Raw genomic sequence first — 20781 nt, forward strand, 5'->3', positions numbered from 1 at the left:
TGTTGTTTTTTTTTTCTACTAAAATGTTTTCAAATCTGTGAGTTTAGTATGCGGATGTCTTCAATGTTTAACCATCTTTTAATTAAAGGATGATGATTATCTGTTTGAGTTGATTTAATTATTTTTACTTTTAGGCCAAAATGTCACTCTGGATCACAAAAAAGTATTTGGAAATTAAGATTTTTACATCTTATAAAAGTTGACCTAATATCCACTGATGAATGGTTTGTTAGTATAAGACAATATTTGGCAGAGATACAATTATTTTAAGAATGTGAAGGTTAAAAAATGAGGAAAATCACCTTTGTTCATGTTTGAATGACGTTCTTAGCAATGCATGTTACTGATCAACAATTGGGTTTTCATACCTTTACATTAAGAAATTTAGAAAACGCCATAGATTACGATCTTTATCAAAAAAAATTACCTTTGGCCAAAAGTATACCCATGCAACAAGAAAAATCTGTACTAGTATCACACAAAATATCTTCAGAAAATTACTTGCTTAAGTAATAATCAAAGTGATAAACTCAATTTCCCAATATTGCAGACCTTCTTTCAGAAGTTACAAATGTTGAGATCAAAATTGGAGAACAGAATATCCTAAATTTAAAGGTCATTGCATGCATACACACAAAAATTCCATGAACTTTACTATAAAATACGTTAGAAACTGTAAAATAATTTTAATTTATATGGTAAACTACCATATTTCATTAATTTATCTTACAAACCAGTGATTTAAAGTACTTATTCAAATAAAATAAGTTGAATATATTGAATGACCGTGACGATATACAGCCATATCGCACTGCTACAAGTGTGATATTGCGTTTATACAACATGACGACATAATCATGTATATTAAAAATAAAATCAAACACGAGAGTCTACAAACCCTTTTGTATGAGGAACTACTTTCTTCCACCATTCCTTCACATCTGCAGTTAACGTCAGAACAGCAGAAACCATTGCTACTTTGCAAACATCACTTTAGAGCTAGTATTTGAATGATTCTCTAGCGTAATGTCTAAAGTGATGACAAAATGGGTGATGTTGCTGACATTAAGATTATATGGCTGAACGACATGAAATGCCATCAGTCTACAGAGATTTCCCAGTATTTCTCTGTTGCAATCAGGAGATCACAATAATTAACCCTGAAAAAGCCAAAGCGACGCAATCACTACCAGATTACTGCGAAACAGGCGAGCATTTCTTCTTTCGTTTTAGACTACTCTGCAGTAACCAAAACAGGAGACTCATTAGAAACAAACAGATGGCCAACTGAAAATAACTCCGGGATATACAAAGAGTGGCCAACACAAAATACATACATTCCTGATATGAGAGTACCATCTCACATTCAATACAACTACAATTACTTTGGTTTAAATACAGCACTGCAACATACAAAGAGAGGGGTTGACCTAAATGTCACTTACCAATTTTTTAATGTTTTGATAAACTGTAGTTTGAAAATACGCCGATCTTTTCTCCTCTAAGGGCTTATTATGCAGTCTGTCGCCATCTTGTGGATGGACAACATCAACCGTCTTTGCTCTACTCAATGACAGGCTGATGAATATCGACTTGCTGTCTCTCAGAAATTAGAAATACCTAAAACGGGCACTATCCTTAAAAATAAATTGCATAATTGTAATCTAAACAACTACAATCTCAAGTAAAAAGACTCAAAAGTACATTATGTTGTCCAACAGCTGCAAAATTTGTCAAACTGTTGAGAGTTTATTGATCTGCTGTCACTCTATGTGGGCGGAGTAAAACAGAAGCGTGAGGAGGCTGTACGAATGCGGTTATTACGGGAATATCGCATGGCTATCAGCCAATCAGATTCGAGAACTAGACATTATATATATTTAAAGCAACACAATTATATAAATAATTATATATATATATATATAATTATTAATGTGCACATTATATGGTAGCAAAAATAAATGTTATGTCCATCATATAGCCTAATAATAGAGCTGAAAAATAAAGATCACTAGGTCAAAGGATTTGTGCGTAGTTCTTTAGCTAAACGTCCCAATTCTTAGTTTTCATACCTAAAAAAAACAACAACTTTAATTGCAATCATTCAAATTACTATTTAAATCGAAGGATTTTGAAATGCATTACACATTGTGTGCACAACACACGCACACACGCACAAGACGGAAAAATGAAAAACAAAAATGTCTTTCCACTTTGCAAACTCAAACTTTATTGAAAGTTCTGTTACCTACAAGCACACAGTCGTTTTGAGCAAAACTTGTTCGATATGCTTGTACATCAGAGGAATAAAAGGCTTTTCTTATAATATCCTGGATTTGAAGGGCTATCTAAGCATTCGTCTCATCAAGGAGAACTAAAGTGAAATGTGTGGAAATCAGACCTGGGATGCTCAGAATAGTCTTCCTGTACAGAGGTTGTGTTACCATCACTGTGATATACAAAAAGCAAAAGATCCTTTTCAGTATTTTTGGTCAAAAAAATAGAAAGGTCCTATATTGTTTTGGTCTTGATCTCTGAGCATCAGTGTGAAGGAGTTTAAAAATAACATCAAATCCTAAAGTATTCCTGAGTAGGGCCAAAAATTCTGAGTGTGTTCGTTACAGATTCTAAAAAAGAAATACCCAAGTGCTTCATGTACCTGATGGGAACTAAATTTGGCAGTTTCCAATAAATATCATTTTACATTTCCCTATTTTCAAAAGCTTGCAATATGACATAATGAAAACATAAATCACTGTATCATCCTGCCAGATCATGATTCGCTGGTAACTGGATGCAAAAAACGATGTCTATTTTCATACAAGTACAGAATAATGTTGTGTTCCATTTGCCTCTGAAGTCGCAGAACGAAGAGAATGAAGTTGACGTCACATGCGTGTTAACTGCGTTCCACTACACAAGTCAGAAAACCAAAATATCCACATCCATTGATAGCAACACCAGTGGATTAAAAAAAACCTGTATATTGCAGTGAAGTATGACTTCAGAGGTTGGAAATGCATTACTGTGTTTAAGAGACACAATAGAAATACTAAAATACACTACTTTTTCCACGTCTGTCAGTGCACGAAGGAGCCGTTTGTTGTGGTTTCCCAGTCGGAATTCCAAAGAATCCTAAAATCCTTTCAAAAACTGTGAATTTCTGACTTCTGAGTACAAATGTAATGCATAAGCCACATCAAATATATAATGCTGCCAGCAATGGTAGTTCAGTTAACGTGATGTCAAGTGCGCATCATACCACCACAAACTCCAATATTGACAAAAAGTGGGTGCACTACGCCAGTACACATGCAGACGTTACTGTTTTTTGGGGAACACCGCAGAGGCCAGAAAAAATAAAGTTCAACAGTGGAGGGCCGACTTTGGGGTCTTGTGTAAAGGTGAGGTCACTTTAGCCGATTTTTGCCAGCAAAAAGATACAATACAAATGCAAGTCAAACCAACCAGCTTCCTGTTGTATAACTGGTTTTAGGAGCTTAATTCGTATTCACACCGAAATTTGCACCAACTAGGGCTGAACGATAAATCGACATGAAAAAAAAAAAATCGACATTTATGATTTAGCAAATGCTACGATTGTCTTGCACATCATGTGAGAAAGCTACAGTGATTTCCACAGAGAACAAACATATGGGCTGCGTCCGTAACCGCATACTTCCATACTATAGTATATGCGAGCCAAGTAGTATGTCCGAATTCATAGAATTCCAAAATCAGCATGAAAGAAGTACCAGGATGACCTACTACTTCGACTACTGCGAGATTCTGAAGTGCGTATCCCATGCACGCTACGCTATCCCATGATAGAGAGAATTCATGAATGGGAGTTAAGCGACGCAACTGAGACGGGTAGGTCATGTGACCATGACAAAATGGCGGATATAGTACGTCCGAATTCATATTGCTCATACTGTATAGAACATACTTTTCTAACGGCCAAGTAGTATGTTTAAATTCAAATGCACTACCTACTGAGTAGTAGGCGGTTTCGGACACAGCCTTGGTTTATTATCAGGAAATGTATAATAAGAACTCAGATAAAGTATGCAATGATGCCTTTGACACTGCTTAGAATACTATAGAAATATCACCACATCATTTCACTGAAGGATATATTTCAAACGCTCGATTGAAGTTATGTGAGTTTAGTGTGATAATGTCATGTGTGATGTGATATTTACAAGTCCTTTCAGGTCTAACATTAGCAACATTTACTAAGCACTGTAGTTCACTAAGTACGCAAACAGCTATAAATAACCTTGGATTAAAATATCACGGATTCACGGTATGACAGTATTGTGATTACTGCTCTAAAATATGTTTCATTTTAAATGTTGGGGTAAAAAACAACAACTTTTCCCCCCATTAAACACAACATATTTTATTTTAATAAACATTTAAAATATTCTGGAAGAGTAAATATGTCAGACTAAATAATTCAACTAGAGATCTGTGTGGGATTGAATTTATAGTCCCGCCAGGTTTTATTCCGCACCTGACCGCTCCCGCTGTATATTCAGTCTTTGTTCACCTGCTGCCCGACCTGCCTCGTTTTCTACCTGACCCGACCATTCCTGCTAAATTTAGATCTGGTTTCCAAAATCTCGCATTAAAATTGGTCACAAAAAGAGAGAGATAACAGATAAAAGTGTAGGTTGTGCAAGGACTGGAGGCTAAATGTCAGTTTTGTTTGCCCCTTTGTGATGAGACATAAGTGCTGCGTGACGTGTGGTAAGGTTTGTGGCTGGTAAGGCTCTTTCAAATTCAGAATTACAAACATATACTCACTCAATATATTTCCCAACTACTGATTGTGTTTCATATATCAAATCATATATTATCAGGAGCACTATATTGTCAGACCACCCGCTACCGTTCAAATTACACCAGAGTTACCGACCTCTACCGCGTTTTATTTGGAAATTTATTCCCGCGCCGCAAAAAATATAGTCGGTACATCCTCTAAATTCAACTAAATCGTTGACTTCTGCCAATTCATTAGTTTCTATCTTCTATCTTTGGAGATCTTTCTTTTCTTTGGATATAAAATAAAGCCACTGCACTGTACAGCTCTATAGCATACTTGGATGTTGTTTTATAAGTGATTTGTTCACGATTCTGAATCGTGGCCTGACCAATAGCTTTGCCCTAAAAAAATTAAATAAAACAATCATAAAAACACATAAATAAAAAGTATGCTGTAGGAACGGTATAGAAGAAAATTTTAGAGGTTTTAAAACTTTGACTTTTCCAAACCGCAGTAAACCTTGAAACGGGTTATCGTGTCATGCCTAATTTGATGTGGTATTTAGCGTAGCCTGACAGCAAACTATAGACTGATTTCACACGGCTGCCATTTTAAACGGCGAAATCGAGGCTGCGGTGGGAAGAAACCTCGAAGTATCGTTTGAGTCACACAGGATGTTGTGTACCTGGCTGTATAATCAGTTATCAGAGAAAGTGACACAAATTTATACCTTTACCACCTCCCGAGTGACCCGAAGGTCTGTTCTGAATGAATAGTGAAAACAAAAAAGGATATCGGACCTCGTTTTCAGCTAAGTTAAGGGAAATGGCTCTAGTTAGCTAACATTTTCTTTGCCAAACACACGTTTTAGATGCCATTCATCAAACTCAAGTTAATGAACTGATTCTTTTACTATGTTAGACATGTCACGATACAAAATTTAGGTACTGAAATTTTAAAAAAAAACGTCCATTTCCTGTTAACATTTGAGGCACTGTTGATGGCGTTCTTAAACAGCACTGATTTGCCATTGTGTTCACGTGCTCAACAGAAATGATTGTGACTGGCCGTGAAGGTCATCAGTTTAATCGTACTTCACTGATGTTTACCGAGTGCAAACAAGCGATCCGCTTGATGAATCGTCTGATCTTCACGGCTTTAAAACGCTTCAGTGTCCGTGTATATCAGTGTTTGCAATCTGTGAAGAGCAGTGAATACTATGGCAAATCAGCTGTTTAAGAACGCGCTCAGTAGCGCTTAAATGTTAGCAGGAAATGGACGCTTTTAAAACTTCAGCACCGGGACAAAACTATTAGTGCTACAGAGGACTGCATTGTTTTAATTGTTCACTGGGTTACTATAGGCTAAAGCAGAGAAGCTTCCTCAGTGTTTACCTGGTGCCATGAACTGAAGCCTAGGAGGACACTCTTAAAGAGATTGTGATGTTGTTTGATGTCTAATATGCTTTTAATTGTTTAAATTAAACTGAACTGAATTATATTAAAGTGATGTTTACACCATTTCTGCATTTTGAAATCGCAGCAACAGCTGGAAATTTGTAGTCCATAGCATGTTGTTGCAATGTGTACAGTGCTGATCCTATACTTCCGGGTTTCTTCCCACCGCAGCCTCGCTTTGGTTCTTTAAAATAGCGGCCGCGTGAAATAAGCATATGGCTCTATACAGTAAACACTGCTTTATCTGTTCCCATATGCTAGAGTGTGACGGTCGTAAGGTTCTGTTAACCAGTGTCCACTAGATGGAGGTGTTCCATGATCTGGTATTCTTCTGGAGTGTTGAACAGGTGCAATGTTTTGCCGTGATTGCGTTTGGACCAGGTGCGGAGTGTTACCTCTGATGTGCGTTTGGATAAAGACCAAGAGAACAGGACTGTGGGTGTTCATCCTTCCCTCTTCAGCTCTGGAGTTTATATTTATGCATCATTTCACTTAATTTTTTATTAAATATATTTAAGTTGATTTGATTTTCTGAAGTGGATCTTTATTTGGTTTTGTTGCTACTTTCTTGAGCCAGGAGGTTGTAACATGGAGATTTACAGTTGATTACTAGAGTGGGCTTTACTGACAAATATACACAACAATCGCATGTGATTTATAGTGCAGCCCAAATCAAATTTGCGTGAATCACATTTTCATATTCTCACAAAACCATGAAGCACCAATTACACAGAAGTCACTCCCAAGCAAAGCTTCAAATAGTTAAATTCATGTGAGCAGCCTGAACATGAGCAAAATCTGAGTGAAGAACATTTCGTCAAGTCAAACTTCCAGTTGCTCATATTCTAACCAAAGTACTGGATTTCGCCAAGCAACGGAAAACGTGACCACACCTTAAAGCTATTGAAAAATACTCAATCCACCAAATCAAACTAAGCCACATCCCAAAGCAGCGCTACTCTAAAAGAGCACAGCAACAAGCAATTCCCACAGGGACAATGTGTCGTAGGTGATGTTGACGTTTGATCATCTCAATCGAGGGGAATACCGAATTACAAAAAGAGCCGGATAAACCCAAGCGACATTGATTATTCTGGAAGCCAGCTCAGTCCTTCAGTTCCCTTTCTGTGCATCCCCAATCAAGGAGCTTTGCTTCTCAAAGAGACATGGATATCGTGATGCCATTAATTGAGGACTTAATTGTCATGCTAATCCAGTTTGAGAAGAGGTGGAGGAGGAAGGCTTTTCTTCATGTCTAATCGTCTTAGCGCTACGCCGCACGTCTGATCTCCGACCACGTCTCATTTCTCCCTGTAATACAGCAGATACATCTTCAGGGGTTCAGGTAATGGCAGTCTGAGGATCTTCTCCCTCAGAATATTAACAGGAGGCTCCACACGAGCGCAGCCGCCTTTGCTTTTCTCCTCTTCACCAGAACCCTCCTCGTCCTCCTCAGGCAGGTCTTCTCTCACTCGCCGGCAGCCCCTTTCTTCTTCCTCTTCCACTTCCTCCTCTTCCTCTTCCACTCCTCCAGGGTAGTTGCAATCGTCCATGGCTGTGGGAATCATGGAGTCGTGGAGAACCACAGAGTTGACGCATTGGCGGTAGAAGCGGCGGCAGAAGCGGCGCCGTTCGAAGCGGGGCCCATAGCGGTGCATGGCCCGGGCCCCTGGGAAAGACACCCGTCTCTTTGTGCGTCCTTCACCCATTGCTATAGGCTGCCGCAGAGTGTGGCGGATGGCAATCCGTGACAAGTCCTGCAATGTCCGCACCTCAAAAATGGCTGCAAATCAGAACACAAGTAGGAGAGGAAAGAAGATGCTAACTTTATTAACTTGCTGATTTTATGTCTGGTTTTACTTTGTTGTTCTATTAGCTAGTGCTGCAAACTTCCATTTATTTAGATGCAAAACTATACAACACTACCAGACAAAAGTCTTGTCACCTATCCAAGTTTTAGGAACAACAAATAACAATGACTTCTAGTTGATCATTTAGTATCAGAAGTGGCTTATATGGAAGGAAAAGGCCTCTAGATTACGCTTATTTTACCCAAATAAAATATGATCATGCCTTGATTTTGAATTATTTAATTAGGACAGTAAGGTCTGACTTTGATGAGACAAAAGTCGCGTCACTTAACAGAAATAATGTACAGTATAAAATATAAAGTCATGGTGCAGTGGAAAAAGAATTAATATTGTGTATGACTGCAGTGACTCAAATAACTTATTAATAAAGTCATCTAGAATGGCAAAGAAAGTGTTCTTGCAGGACTGTCAGAGTTCATCAAGAATCTTTGGATTCATCTTCATTGCCGCCTCCATCTTACCTCATACATGCTCAATAATGTTTATGTCAGGTGATTGGACGGGCCAATAATGGAGCACCTTGACCTTCTTTGCTTTCAGGAACTGAAGAAGGGGTGCTATCCTGCTCAAGAATTTGCCCTCTCCTGTGCTTTGTAATGTAATGAGCAGCACAAATGTCTCGATACCTCAGGCTGTTGAAGTTGCCATCCACTCTGCAGATCTGTTGCACGCCTCCTTACTGAATGTAACCCCAAACCATGATTTTTCCTTCACCCAACTTGACTGATATCTATGAGAATCTTGGGTTCATGCTGGTTCCAGTAGGTCTTCTACAGTATTTGTGATGATTGAGATGCAGTTCAACAGAAAAATCAACCTTCTGCCACTTTTCCAAATGATCAACTAGAAGTCAAGTTATTATTTGTTGCTTTTGCACAGGGGTGGGCAAACTCGGTCCTGGAGGGCCGGTGTCCTGCACAGTTTAGCTCCAACTTTAATCACACACACCTGCTTGTAGATTTCTAGTGATCTTAAAGACACTGATAAGCATGTTCATGTGTGTTTGATTAGTGTTGCAGCTAAACTATGCAGGACACCGGCCCTCCAGGACCGAGTTTGCCCACCCCTGCTCTTGCAACTGGGGTTGATGACAAGACTTTTGTCAGGTAGTGTATAAACTTCGGTGACTACATCAGCGTCCACATCATTGTAAAATAAGCATTCTGCTTATTATAAGCATGCACTATTTGTTTATTGTTTATTACAAGCATGCACTGGTGAAAACACTCACTAGTTGTTTTATATGTATATTATAAGAACTGAAAAATCTTTGGTTGTAAATATTATTATTAACTGTTCATTAGTTTGCAAAAAATATTCTAAACATTATTCCAGCAACATAATTCCTCTGATGTAACCATCACAGTTATAATGCTATCAGTTATGTTATTATTTATTTGATGGTTTCAATAATATCCATTATCATGCATAGACAATTTTTTTCACTTAATACAACTTCTATATATCATTCAGGAGCCACGGTTATAAAATATGCTTTGCCTGTAATATTTTTGTTTTTGGCAAGTACAAGTAGCTGTTGACTTTGCTTTTTAATCACAGTTAAAGGTTAGTTCACCCAAAAATGAAAATTCGGTTATTAATTACTTACCCTCACATTGCTCCAATCTCCTGAGACCTTTGGTTATCTTCAAAAGACAAATTAAGATATTTTGGATTAAATGTTAAAGCTCCCTCATCCTCCATAGACAGCAATAACTAGTCCAGACTAGTTCAGAAAAAAGGTACCAAAAACCATCAAATAGAAAAAGACTATATGCCTTTAGTGGTTTAAACGGAATAATATGAAGACAAAATTTACTTTTGTGCTCACATAAAACAAAAATAATGACTTTATTCAACGGTTTCTTCTCCCTATTGTCAGTGTAGGTTGCGTGTTTATGAGCATGAGGCACTGATGTATACCCTGTATGCCAGTTTGTGACTTCCTCTGATTAAAACAAAGCACAGGCGCATCCAAGGTGTAAGTCAGCAGCTTGACTGAGCACGACACGCATTGTGTAACTCTTGTGAATGCGCACCCTATACTGACACAGAGGAGGCCAAAAACTGCTGGAAAATGTTTTTTATTTTAGGTGTGCACAAAACATTCTCATAGCTAGCTTCATAATAATACAATTGAACAGATGAAGGCATATGGACTGTTTTGAGATTTTTTTTTTTAGTATTTTTAAACAAGTCAGGACAGTTACAGTCTATGCAGGATGAGGGGACTCTCAGATTTCATCTAAAATGTCTGAATTTCTGTTCTGAAGATGAATGAAGGTCTCAGGATTTTGGAATGACATGAGGGTGAGTAATTAATAACGGAATTTTCATTTTTGGGTGAACTAACCCTTTTAACACTTTTTAAAATTGTTGTTCTGTTCAGAAAAAAAAGTCATATATATCTTGCTCGAGGATAAATTATCCCTTTAATTTAAATTACAACTTTAACATTTTCACTTATTTAAATGAAACTCATACGTTTAAATAGTTGAAATATCAATAGTACAGTGGCCAGATGATTCCCCAGTGTACTCACGTAAAGGAACACTTCTAGGTCTGCCATTGACATTCTGTTTGGGCTGGACGAGCGGAGCAAAGGTCACAGCGATGATTTTCTTGGTCTCCCAGGAACTCTGACCTGTGCGGGTGATCTTGGTCAACTGCAAAACAGCATCTAATGAGCCTTCAAGACAATAATTACTACACTAATTATACATCATCTTATGGGAATACTAATTTCCTGTGAGCAAGTACACGGATTCTGTCTGATTAATTTACATTTTTAATTACATGTTTAAATATTAAATCATTTTAATTTAGCTCTCAAAATCCTCTTTAGGACCCCAGGAATTGTTCTTATTTCCTTTATTTCTTCATTGAATTTGATAGCTTCAATGTAATATATTTTGAGGTAGTATATTTTAACAAACATACACACATATAAGATTTACAGTGTTGGTTAATGTTACTTTTAAAAGTAATATAAGCGCTTTACATATTAGGGGGGAATCTCCCTATCCACCAGCAGTGTGCAGCACCCACCTGGATGACGCAACGGCAGCCATATTGCACCAGACCACACATCAGCTGATTGGTGGAGAGGAGACAGAGTGATGAAGCCAATTATGATATGGGGATGGTTAGGAGGCCAATAGACACATTTAAGGTTAAACCCCTTCTATTTTTCGAAGGACATCCTGGGATTTTAACGACCACAGAGAGTCAGGACCTCGGTTTAATGTCTCATCTGAAAGACCGCGCTCACTGAGGAGTATGGAGTCCCCATCATTATACCGGGGCATTAGAACCCACACAGACCGCAGGTTGAGCGCCGCCTGCTGGCCTCATTAACACCACTTACGCCAACAACCTAGCTTTCCCATGTGGTCTCCCATCCAGGTACTGACCAGGTGCAGCCCTGCTTAGCTTCAGTGGGAAACCATGTGAAAGTTGCAGAGAGCTAGCTGCCTGGCGGTTTTGTCACACACTTACTGCAATTAAAATCAATTAAATACTAAAACTACACTTATCAAACATATTCAAGTGGTCTTTAAAACCTACTGTGCAATACCAGTATGATTTGCTTGAATAAGCATGACCTACCTTCTCCTCCAGGGGGAGAACTAATATCCCGCCAACTTTCAGCAGGTTCTTCATGTAGTTCTCATACTCTTTCTGAACTCCTGCACCGCAGTAAACCCTGTCGTACTGCCGGCTCTCCGGAGGAATCTCCAGACAGTTCCCCACAACAAAGGTCGGCTCACAGAACTCAAACCTGCAAAACTCAAACTGTTAAACCTATTCATTGAGAAAGAAAAGTCTGACAATGAAAGTGTTAAAGCAGTTGCGCAGGAAATGACTCACTTGTCAAAGCTGTCGCTGTTTTTGATAAAGTAGTCGAGTTTCTGATAGGCATAATCAACCACATCTGTGTGTAGTTCCACACCGTGATTCACACCAAACGGACCTGATAACAAATCCATATATTTATATTAAATGTCCATTTTCAGATGCACTTTCACTTTAAATGTAAATCTAGGCTTGGAAGAACACAAAATAGCTATTTTTCTTCCCGTTTGTAAAGAAATTAATACTTCTATTCAGCAAGCATAAACTAATCTGACTAAAATGACAGGAAAATGTAATAAAAAAAGACTCTGATTTCAAATAAATACAGTATTAAAAAAAACATTCTAATTCTCAGAAAATAATTCTTAAATATATCATTTTTTTCCACAGTCAGATTGCGCTCAAAATTAACATCAAAACTTTTTGGATTTTGTTAGCTCATGTTGGTAGTTGGGCGACGCAGTAGGTAGTGCTGTCGCCTCACAGCAAAGAAGGTCACTGGTTTGAGCCTCGGCTGGGTCAGTTGGTGTTTCTGTGTAGTTTGCATGGTCTCCCTGCGTTCGCGTGGGTTTCCCCCACAGTCCAAAGACATGCGGTACAGGTGGATTGGGTAGGCTAAATTGTCCGTAGTGTATGAGTGTGAATGAGTGTCAATGGATGTTTCCCACAGATGGGTTGCAGCTGGAAGGGCATCCGCTGCGCAAAACATGTGCTGGATAAGTTGGCGGTTCATTCCCCTGCGGCGACCTCGGATTAATAAAGGGACAAAGCTGAAAAGAAAATGAATGAATGAATGAATGTTGGTAGTTTTGTGGCAAACAATTGATCCGTGCATGCCATTAAGGAAAAAAAATGTTTGCCCTTGTAATCTGTAACTAAAATCTGAAAATGCATTTCCTGTTTTCAGTTAAGTTCTCCGATTACTTCTGTCTGATGTATTGGGCGTGGCTAACATACTTACTTAACATACCATGCCTCTTTAACTGTCAATTTTGGCAGCACTATGTCAACAAACAGAAATGGTGAGGAGGAAATGTCTGTTAGGATGTAAGAACTCTCTTGATTTGCTGAATGAAATGCCTATTTTACTACATCCAATCCGCTCGCAGTAGAAAAAAAAACAAGCTAAACCCACTGTTTTCATTCCTTCATTCATTTTCTTTTTGGCTTAGTCCTTTTATTAATCCGGGGTCGCCACAACGGATTGAACCGCCAAAAAATCTCTACTGAAAAAAACAGATTAAACCAGCCTAAGCTGGTTGGCTGGTTGACCAGCCTGGTTTTAGAGGGGTTTTGGCCATTTTCATGGTGAAGCATGGGAAAACGCAGATTAATAATATTTAGTATGTATAGATATAGTTAGTTTATGCCTAAATGAAAATTGTTATCATTTATTCACCCTTATATAAATCATAAACAAGGATAGCATATTCCTTTCAGGGTGAACTAACTCATTATCATTATTTTTTTTTAAGTATAACTACACTCACCCAGTATAAGGCCCACCATAGTGCTCAAATAACCCGTCCCGCTGCCCAAGTTGAGAAAAGACAAGCCAGGTTGCAGATCCAAAGCCTCCATCACCTCTGAGTAGATACATGGAGCAGACAGATGGAGGTTTCCGTGCCTCCAGGCCAGGTCTTTATAAGCACTGTCACGGTACTCCTCCAGGTAATAGTCGGCTCTGTCGATGGCTCGGAAGGCCCTCTCCACCAGATCGGAGCGGATGTAATGGGCCTCCTTCAGGTTGTCAATCAGCTCATCGTTGTCCTCACCCGCGCTCACAGCTCCACCCATGATCAACGCAGAAGAGCCTTTAAGGACAGTCCTGAGGAGGAGAGCCGATCACTGTCTGGAGAGAAGAGCAAAACATCTCAATGCAGAACATCTGAAATAGTAGAGAATTATTGTTAAAGTGCGATTAGTTTATTGTGTATTAATTTTAAGTTTTTACCAGGATAGTTCAATCAAAATAATATTAGAATTGACTCACCCTCAAGATATGACATGTGAGAAGTTTAGATGGAAAACCCTCTAAGTGCCATCTGAACTGTTCCTCTAAAACAGTGGTTCTCAAACTTTTTTCACTAAGTACCACCTCAGAAAATAATTGTCTCTCCAAGTACCACCATAATGACCGGTATTGAAATACAGTAGGGGAGTAGGCCTAATTAAGCAGCTACAGCTCTACATGGTTCAAAAACCAGGCAGATTTATTCTTATTATTATGAATATTTATTATTGTCAGCCACTTTAAACATTATAAAAAGTTTGATCATTAACACTGCACTGTGCATACAGGTGAAAAAAAAAAAGATAAATAAAACATCAACGTTTAAATTAAAATGTGCTTTTAAAAGTTATTTATTCAGCGATTTCTCCGCGTACCACTAGAATAAAGCCAGTTTGAGAACCACTGCTCTAAAATATGTTTATTTGAGGTATTCATTTTAAAAGCAATGCAAAAATCTATTAATAATCACCATAAATGTCAAACAACTGAACCTTCACACAGGTGCCTGAGAAAATTTTCAGATGACATTTAGAGGCTTTTGCATCTGAACTCTTCATTTGTAGATGTCTTTCTTGTTTCTGATAGATTAAATGATGTTATACCCTGGCTTTTCTAGCTTTATAATGGCAGTGAACGGTGCTCAAGTTTTTGAAGCCTCCAAAACGCATCCATTAAGCACAAAAGCAATCCATATAGGGCTGCACAATATATTGTTTCAGCATCAATATCGCAATTTGATCATTGGCAATAATCACATCACAGAATATGAGTCTGGATTATAACTGATCATTTTTTAAGCAGTCATGCGTAAGAAATTGTACTGTTTGGAGATATAATAATAATTAATTTTATTGCTTATTCAACAAAGACATTTTACATTTGATTATTCAAGTACTACCTGAATACAGTTAAACGGAAAGCTTTATAACTGAATACAGTAACTATTGGACTGAATACAGTTAGTTTTCTTGGTAAACAGTAAAACACTGTTTATTTAATTAGTATCTTCTTCTTTACTGAATTTATCTGTTTGTAGATTGCTTATTATATTTTATGCAGATGAACTGCACAGAATCATCCCAAGCTATTTTAAAATCATAATTTCTTTCCAAATAGTAAAATTGTATTCATATCGGAGAATAAAAAAATATCACAATGTTACATTTTTCTAATATCATGCAGCCCTAAATCCATTTGAATCCAGTGGATTAATGAATGTCTTCTGAAATATATATCTACAGTTTGACAAATATTGCTGCTGTTGGACAACATAATGTACTTTTGAGGCTTTTTTAGTCAAGAATGTAATTGTTTATTATTATGCGACAGAGACCGCATAATAATCCTTTAGAAGTTTAAAACAGCGTAATTTCTAATTACAGCTGATCAAATCATTATTAAACTGGTAAATGACTTTCTGAGTCGATCTCTCTCTCTTGTATATTGTAGTGTTGAATTTATACCATAGCAATTGTAGAGTATTGAGTGTGAAATATTACTGTAGATGGAATGTATGGATTTTGTGTTAGCCACTCTTTGTATAACCCTGAGTTACTTTTTGGACCCTTCAAATCACTTCAGAAAGCAATTGTTAACCCAGTGGATTGTTTTTATGTTGGAAGGATATGCTTTTTGAAGCTTTTAAATCTCGGGCACCATTTACTGCCATTGAAATGCTAGAAAGGGGCAGAATATTTTATAACCCCAATTGTGTTCATCATATTAAAAGAAAGGCATATATACCTAGCATGGCTTGAGGGTAAATGATGGTATTGTTTTCAATTTCGAGTGAACTATTCCTTTAAAGAGGCCGATCGTTCCATCCAAGGTATACATTTAACATATGTTAACTTAGCTTAGCATAAAATATTTCACAGCTAAACTTGTGGTGATAAACTAGCCTACATTATAATGAAGTGCAAAAAAAAAGGCACAAATCAGACAGTCGCAAGCAAATTAGCTCTGCAAGGAACAATGCGCATTTAACTGCATGCTAAGAAACTTTCAAAATACTTTTATTTTGTAATTTAATTAGCTCATTTCAACTTAAAAATAAACGTCTTTTAAAATATATTTTTTGTATATGTGATATGCTACATTTCATATTAAATTTGATATAATGCTGCTTACAGTGTTTCATGGAATTGTACTGTATTCTAGTTTCCCTAAATAAAGCTACTAATGAACTATTACACAGCCTTGCATATTATTTTTTTTTTCTGATTTTCCCATCTTCCCTGCTTAAAATCAAAGTTTGTAATTACCATGCAGTTAGTTATTTATTTCATGACTTTTGAATTGATCAGACATTATTTTTCTATTAGGGGAAAAGTGACTTCCGAAATCAACAGCACAAAAAAATTAAAGTGAACGAGTTACTGTCGTTTCTTAATTATTTATAATCATAAATCATACATAATTTATGAAATCTGTGTTTAGAACATCAATATGAAGTTTAGGCTAGTTATCATACAATGTGTAAAGACAATGAATCTATAGCAGTGGTTTTAAAATGAGTTTTTATTTAGTTGTAAATGACACCTCCAACGGTTTGCGGTCTAGCAGGTGGCAAGAAAGCAACGAATGATCTTTAAGACTGCTAAATCTTTAATGAGACACAGCAGCATGATAGAAATCTGAGCTGAACAGACATGTCAACAAACCTGACAATAATATACTTCTCACTCTCTATTTTTAGAGGTCAGACAATGCCAAGTAAAAAAAAAAGTGGCATGCTGTTGTGTCCCGACTTCAACTGTTGGCACAGAGTATTGTTAAAATGTCAGTCTGGCAAGCGGATGCCAGGCACAGGGGTATAGTGGAGACACATTTAAATATAAGCTTAAGTATTTACTCTCCCTCATGTGGTTATAAACCTTTATGAGGTTCTTCTGTTGAACACGCACGCACGCACACACACACACACACACACACACAAAGATGGTTTGAAGAAAGCTGAAAATATAACCATTGACTGCCAATTTTGAGTTGAGATTTTAATTAATCAGCACAATAGTTGAGCATACATGAGATTTGTGGAGTCATTGCAAAGTATAACCATAACTAGCGAAAAATTATCATGTGCATGTTTTAAAGGCATTTAAAGTATTTAGGCACAAAAAAAGCACATTTGTAACTTTAATGAGGAATTCTTTTACTGAATTATTCATTCATTCATTCATTTTCCTCAGGCTTAGTCCCTTTTTTGTCAGGGGTCGCCATAGTGGAATGAACCACCAACTATTCCGGCATATGTTTTACGCAGCGAATGCCCTTCCAGCCACAACCCAGTACTGAGAAATTTACTGAATTAATACAGTGTTATGTTACATTTTATTATTCAATTTCTTTACCTGAATACTGTTTGACTCTCCGCACTGGCGTAGTTATTGATGGGCTAGAAGTGTAAGAGAAGTGAGAGGGGTACCACATGCCACTGACTTTCTGGAAAAACATTTAGCACTGTTTATTTGACTTTAAGTATTTTTGCTTACTATTTATTATTATTTTTATACATGATTTACACCCTTAAACCTCTACCGCATGGTGTTACCATATGGCAACATGATATTTATATACATTTCCCTGCCACTGTTTCTTTAAGACCAACATTTAATTTATTTTGTTGGAAAGAGAAGACCTTAGTGTAGCCAAAGATGTGCTTTGGTTAAGCCACATGACATGCTGTGTTTTTCTGTAGCGTGATTTCTGACAAACTGATGTTTATTGTGAGTGGATGCTGCATGCAAATGTAAACGTCAATATAAACAAAGGATCAAATGATGTCAGATCCACAAAAAAAATCTGAAACGTCACTTCCAGTGATTTATGATGACATATTCACTACTCAATTTTTTTTTTTTTATCAAATTACTTTTTGTAAATCGATAAAATGTATGTGCTGCCAAATGGCAACACTCTGCAACAGTGGAACGTGCAATATTGCAATGGGTTAGCTAGCTAGCAAGGTCAGCTGTTAACTTTTAGGTTGTAACAATAACAACATGAATGCTAGTAATAAAATATTGATTAGTTGTATGTTAATGGAATTTGCATTATGGATAAAATCTAGTTTTAATGGCAATACTACTTTTGAATATAATACAAAGAACACTGTATTAGCAAGCACCACCATTTTCTATGGTAAGTGAAAGAAGGAAAGGACAGAACTGACTCTTCCTGCAGATGAAAGTAAGGAAGGGATGGGTTTTAGTGACCATGACAATGATGCAGACTGCACAATTGACAGAGACAGTTCAGGTAAGTTAGCTCAGAGGCAGATAAGACTGGCGTAGTATAGTATATAGAATATAAACATTGTTAGCTAGTAGCTACATAATTCTGAAGCATCTGGATATACTAGACTTGTTATTTATTTGTTATATTTACTGTAGAAAATATTTATATCCACTTTATGTAGTATACATGATAATACAACATTATGAATGTTTTTAGTAATGTTCAGCAAAAAAGAATGGAATAAATGAAAGCTGTTGGAATATGAGTTGTTGGAAAATATGTATAAGGTGTCAATTATAAGTTGTGTATTAAAGCTTATAATACTGCAACACCAATTAAATCATTTTAAACAACACAATTATTAATTATAAGGAAAGTTCTAAATTAGAAATCTCCAAGTAGGATCCATTGTTGGATGTTGTTGCCATATGGCAATATGTCATAAAGTACCTTAAAAAATAATTTTTCCTATCTTTTTTACAGTATATACAGTGACATACAGTCACTTCTGATCAATTAAATGCATCCTTGTTGAATCATTTCTATTTAATGCCGTTTTTATGACACTAAACTTTTGTTTTTACAGTTTTCAAAGATAATTAAAGATTATAACACAAAGAGTAATAAACAAACAATATATGCAAAAACAACATATTTCAAAGCAATGAAAAAATAGAGTTATTATGCAAAATATATTTATATAACAAAAACCACAAATACTCTGTTTCTCTGAAATTGTATTACTGTCAAAATCAAATACATTAAAAATAACTGTAATTAATTTACCTAAAAATTGATTCTGCAGAAAGGTAATCTAAATACAGAACTACTTAATACTTTGTTACTAATTACACCTGACAGTTTCCAACCATTAACACATTTGACCAGAAATACAACATATAGTCAGACTGACTATTATTTTTAAATCATGGCATGATTCGATGGACTAATCAAAGAGAATCATAAAAGATAAACGCACAACAACATAATTACTTTTCTTTGAAACAAAATCACAGCATGTTGAACTAGCCACATAGTCTAACTAATAAACAAACCTAAAGGGATAGTTCACCAAAAGCTGAACATTTACTATTTAATCACCCTTAATGGTGACAAACATTTATGATTACTTTATTCTATTAAACACTATTTTGAAGAAAGCTTAACACCTGTGACCAGTAACCAGTGACTTCCATAGTAGAAAAAAGTTGTCATTGGTTACAGGTATCCAACTTTCTTCAAAATATCTTCTTCTGTGTTCAACAGAAAAACAAGTTTGGAACTAGTGAAGGGCAAGTATATGATGACAGAATTTTCAGTTTGAGTGAACCATCCCTTTCACCAGGCTAACAAAATCATAAAAAATACAACAGACTGAGATATCAGGAATACAGAAATAGGTAGCTCGTCAACTTTTACGTACCAAATAGAAAAATAAACTCTCAATATACTGCACATTATATAACAGACTCGATCACTTTGCATTTTAATCTTACAGTATTGAACTACTAATGACGTGATGGCATCCATCAACTATTTATAACAAACAAACAACCGTGCACGGTGCGACACACAGTACCGAACATCACATTCAGTCAACAGAATCAACCCGATCGCGCAAACAAACATCTGTAACGTTAGAGAACAAAGCAGAGAGGAATGTGGACGCGCGCTTTCTACATGTTGTAACCGAGTAACCGTCATATTTAGGTCACATCTATAACAACAGTAAATTGCAGTCTGTCTGTGCACGAGGGCAAGCTTTGCTCAACCACCGACATAAACAAAAGAGTCTCCGGTCACACTGAGCGCATTCATTCCCGCTGCGCAGTCAGCATCTTACCGTGTGATTGCGGGCCTCGGCGGTTGTCTCGTACAAACTAACAATGTCCATCGATCACATTAAAGCGTATGTCGTGTGTTTGGATCCGAGCACAATAACGCCTAACTTGACTGCGAATATTAGATGCGATGTAAACATAAACCAGCTGACGCGCTGACGTCACACGCACATCGACGTCAAAAGATTTGTTGAGATTCGATTCGTGTCGCGGAGCTTTTGAGTCTTTTCACAGAAAAAAAGATTCACTTGAATGAATCATTCATTCATGCTTTAAATTAAAATGAAAGTAAACTAAGTTAAACTAAATTAAATTAACTAAATTACATTAAAATATAAATTCAACTTTCGTTTCTTAATATTTTATTATATTTTACAACCCTATTGGGAGACTTTTTAAGGGTGGTTTACACTTGTAGTTTTGTTTCGTTATATTTTAGTAGAGCTACACCACTTTGTACGTGGACGCAGACCCCTTTTCCCTAAACGTTGTCAACACAAACTTAACTGTACTAATGAAAGTCACACCAAATTATGTTTAATCAACACAAATCATCAAAGATTTATATATGATTTATGGTTTTCTTTTTTGAAATATAGTTTCCTCTGTTTCTAAAGCAAGACAACATCGGTGTAAATAATAAAAAGTACTAATAATTGAAATTGTGAATGGTGATTTAGCTTTTTTACAACTTCGCTTTTGTTAATGAATTATTATTATTAATAATAATAAT

At 36.6% G+C, this 20781-nt stretch overlaps 1 protein-coding gene across 1 annotated transcript; it reads right to left on the reverse strand.

The window, feature by feature from the left end:
* Positions 1 to 4840: 4840 nt before the first annotated feature.
* Positions 4841 to 20205, reverse strand: LOC130217307 (protein-L-isoaspartate O-methyltransferase domain-containing protein 2). Its single transcript, XM_056449393.1, has 6 exons — positions 20051 to 20205; positions 13445 to 13806; positions 11970 to 12072; positions 11709 to 11880; positions 10642 to 10765; positions 4841 to 8011 (listed from the first exon to the last, which is right to left on the reverse strand). The coding sequence occupies exons 2-6, from the start codon at positions 13749 to 13751 to the stop codon at positions 7530 to 7532; spliced, it is 1188 nt and encodes a 395-aa protein (XP_056305368.1). The 5' UTR covers positions 13752 to 13806; positions 20051 to 20205; the 3' UTR covers positions 4841 to 7529.
* Between the last annotated feature and the right edge of the window lie 576 nt (positions 20206 to 20781).

This window comes from Danio aesculapii, chromosome 23 (assembly GCF_903798145.1).
Source record: "Danio aesculapii chromosome 23, fDanAes4.1, whole genome shotgun sequence".
NCBI lineage: Eukaryota > Metazoa > Chordata > Actinopteri > Cypriniformes > Danionidae > Danio > Danio aesculapii.

Excerpts from the sequence above, each read along its gene's own strand:
- LOC130217307 (XM_056449393.1), bottom strand. The coding sequence starts at position 13,751 with ATGGGTGGAGCTGTGAGCGCGGGTGAGGACAACGATGAGCTGATTGAC. Across the intron at positions 10,766-11,708 it reads TTCTCCCCCTGGAGGAGAAG|TTGACCAAGATCACCCGCAC; the intron begins GTAGGTCATGCT and ends GCTGTTTTGCAG. Across the intron at positions 8,012-10,641 it reads ACCTAGAAGTGTTCCTTTAC|CCATTTTTGAGGTGCGGACA; the intron begins GTGAGTACACTG and ends TCTGATTTGCAG.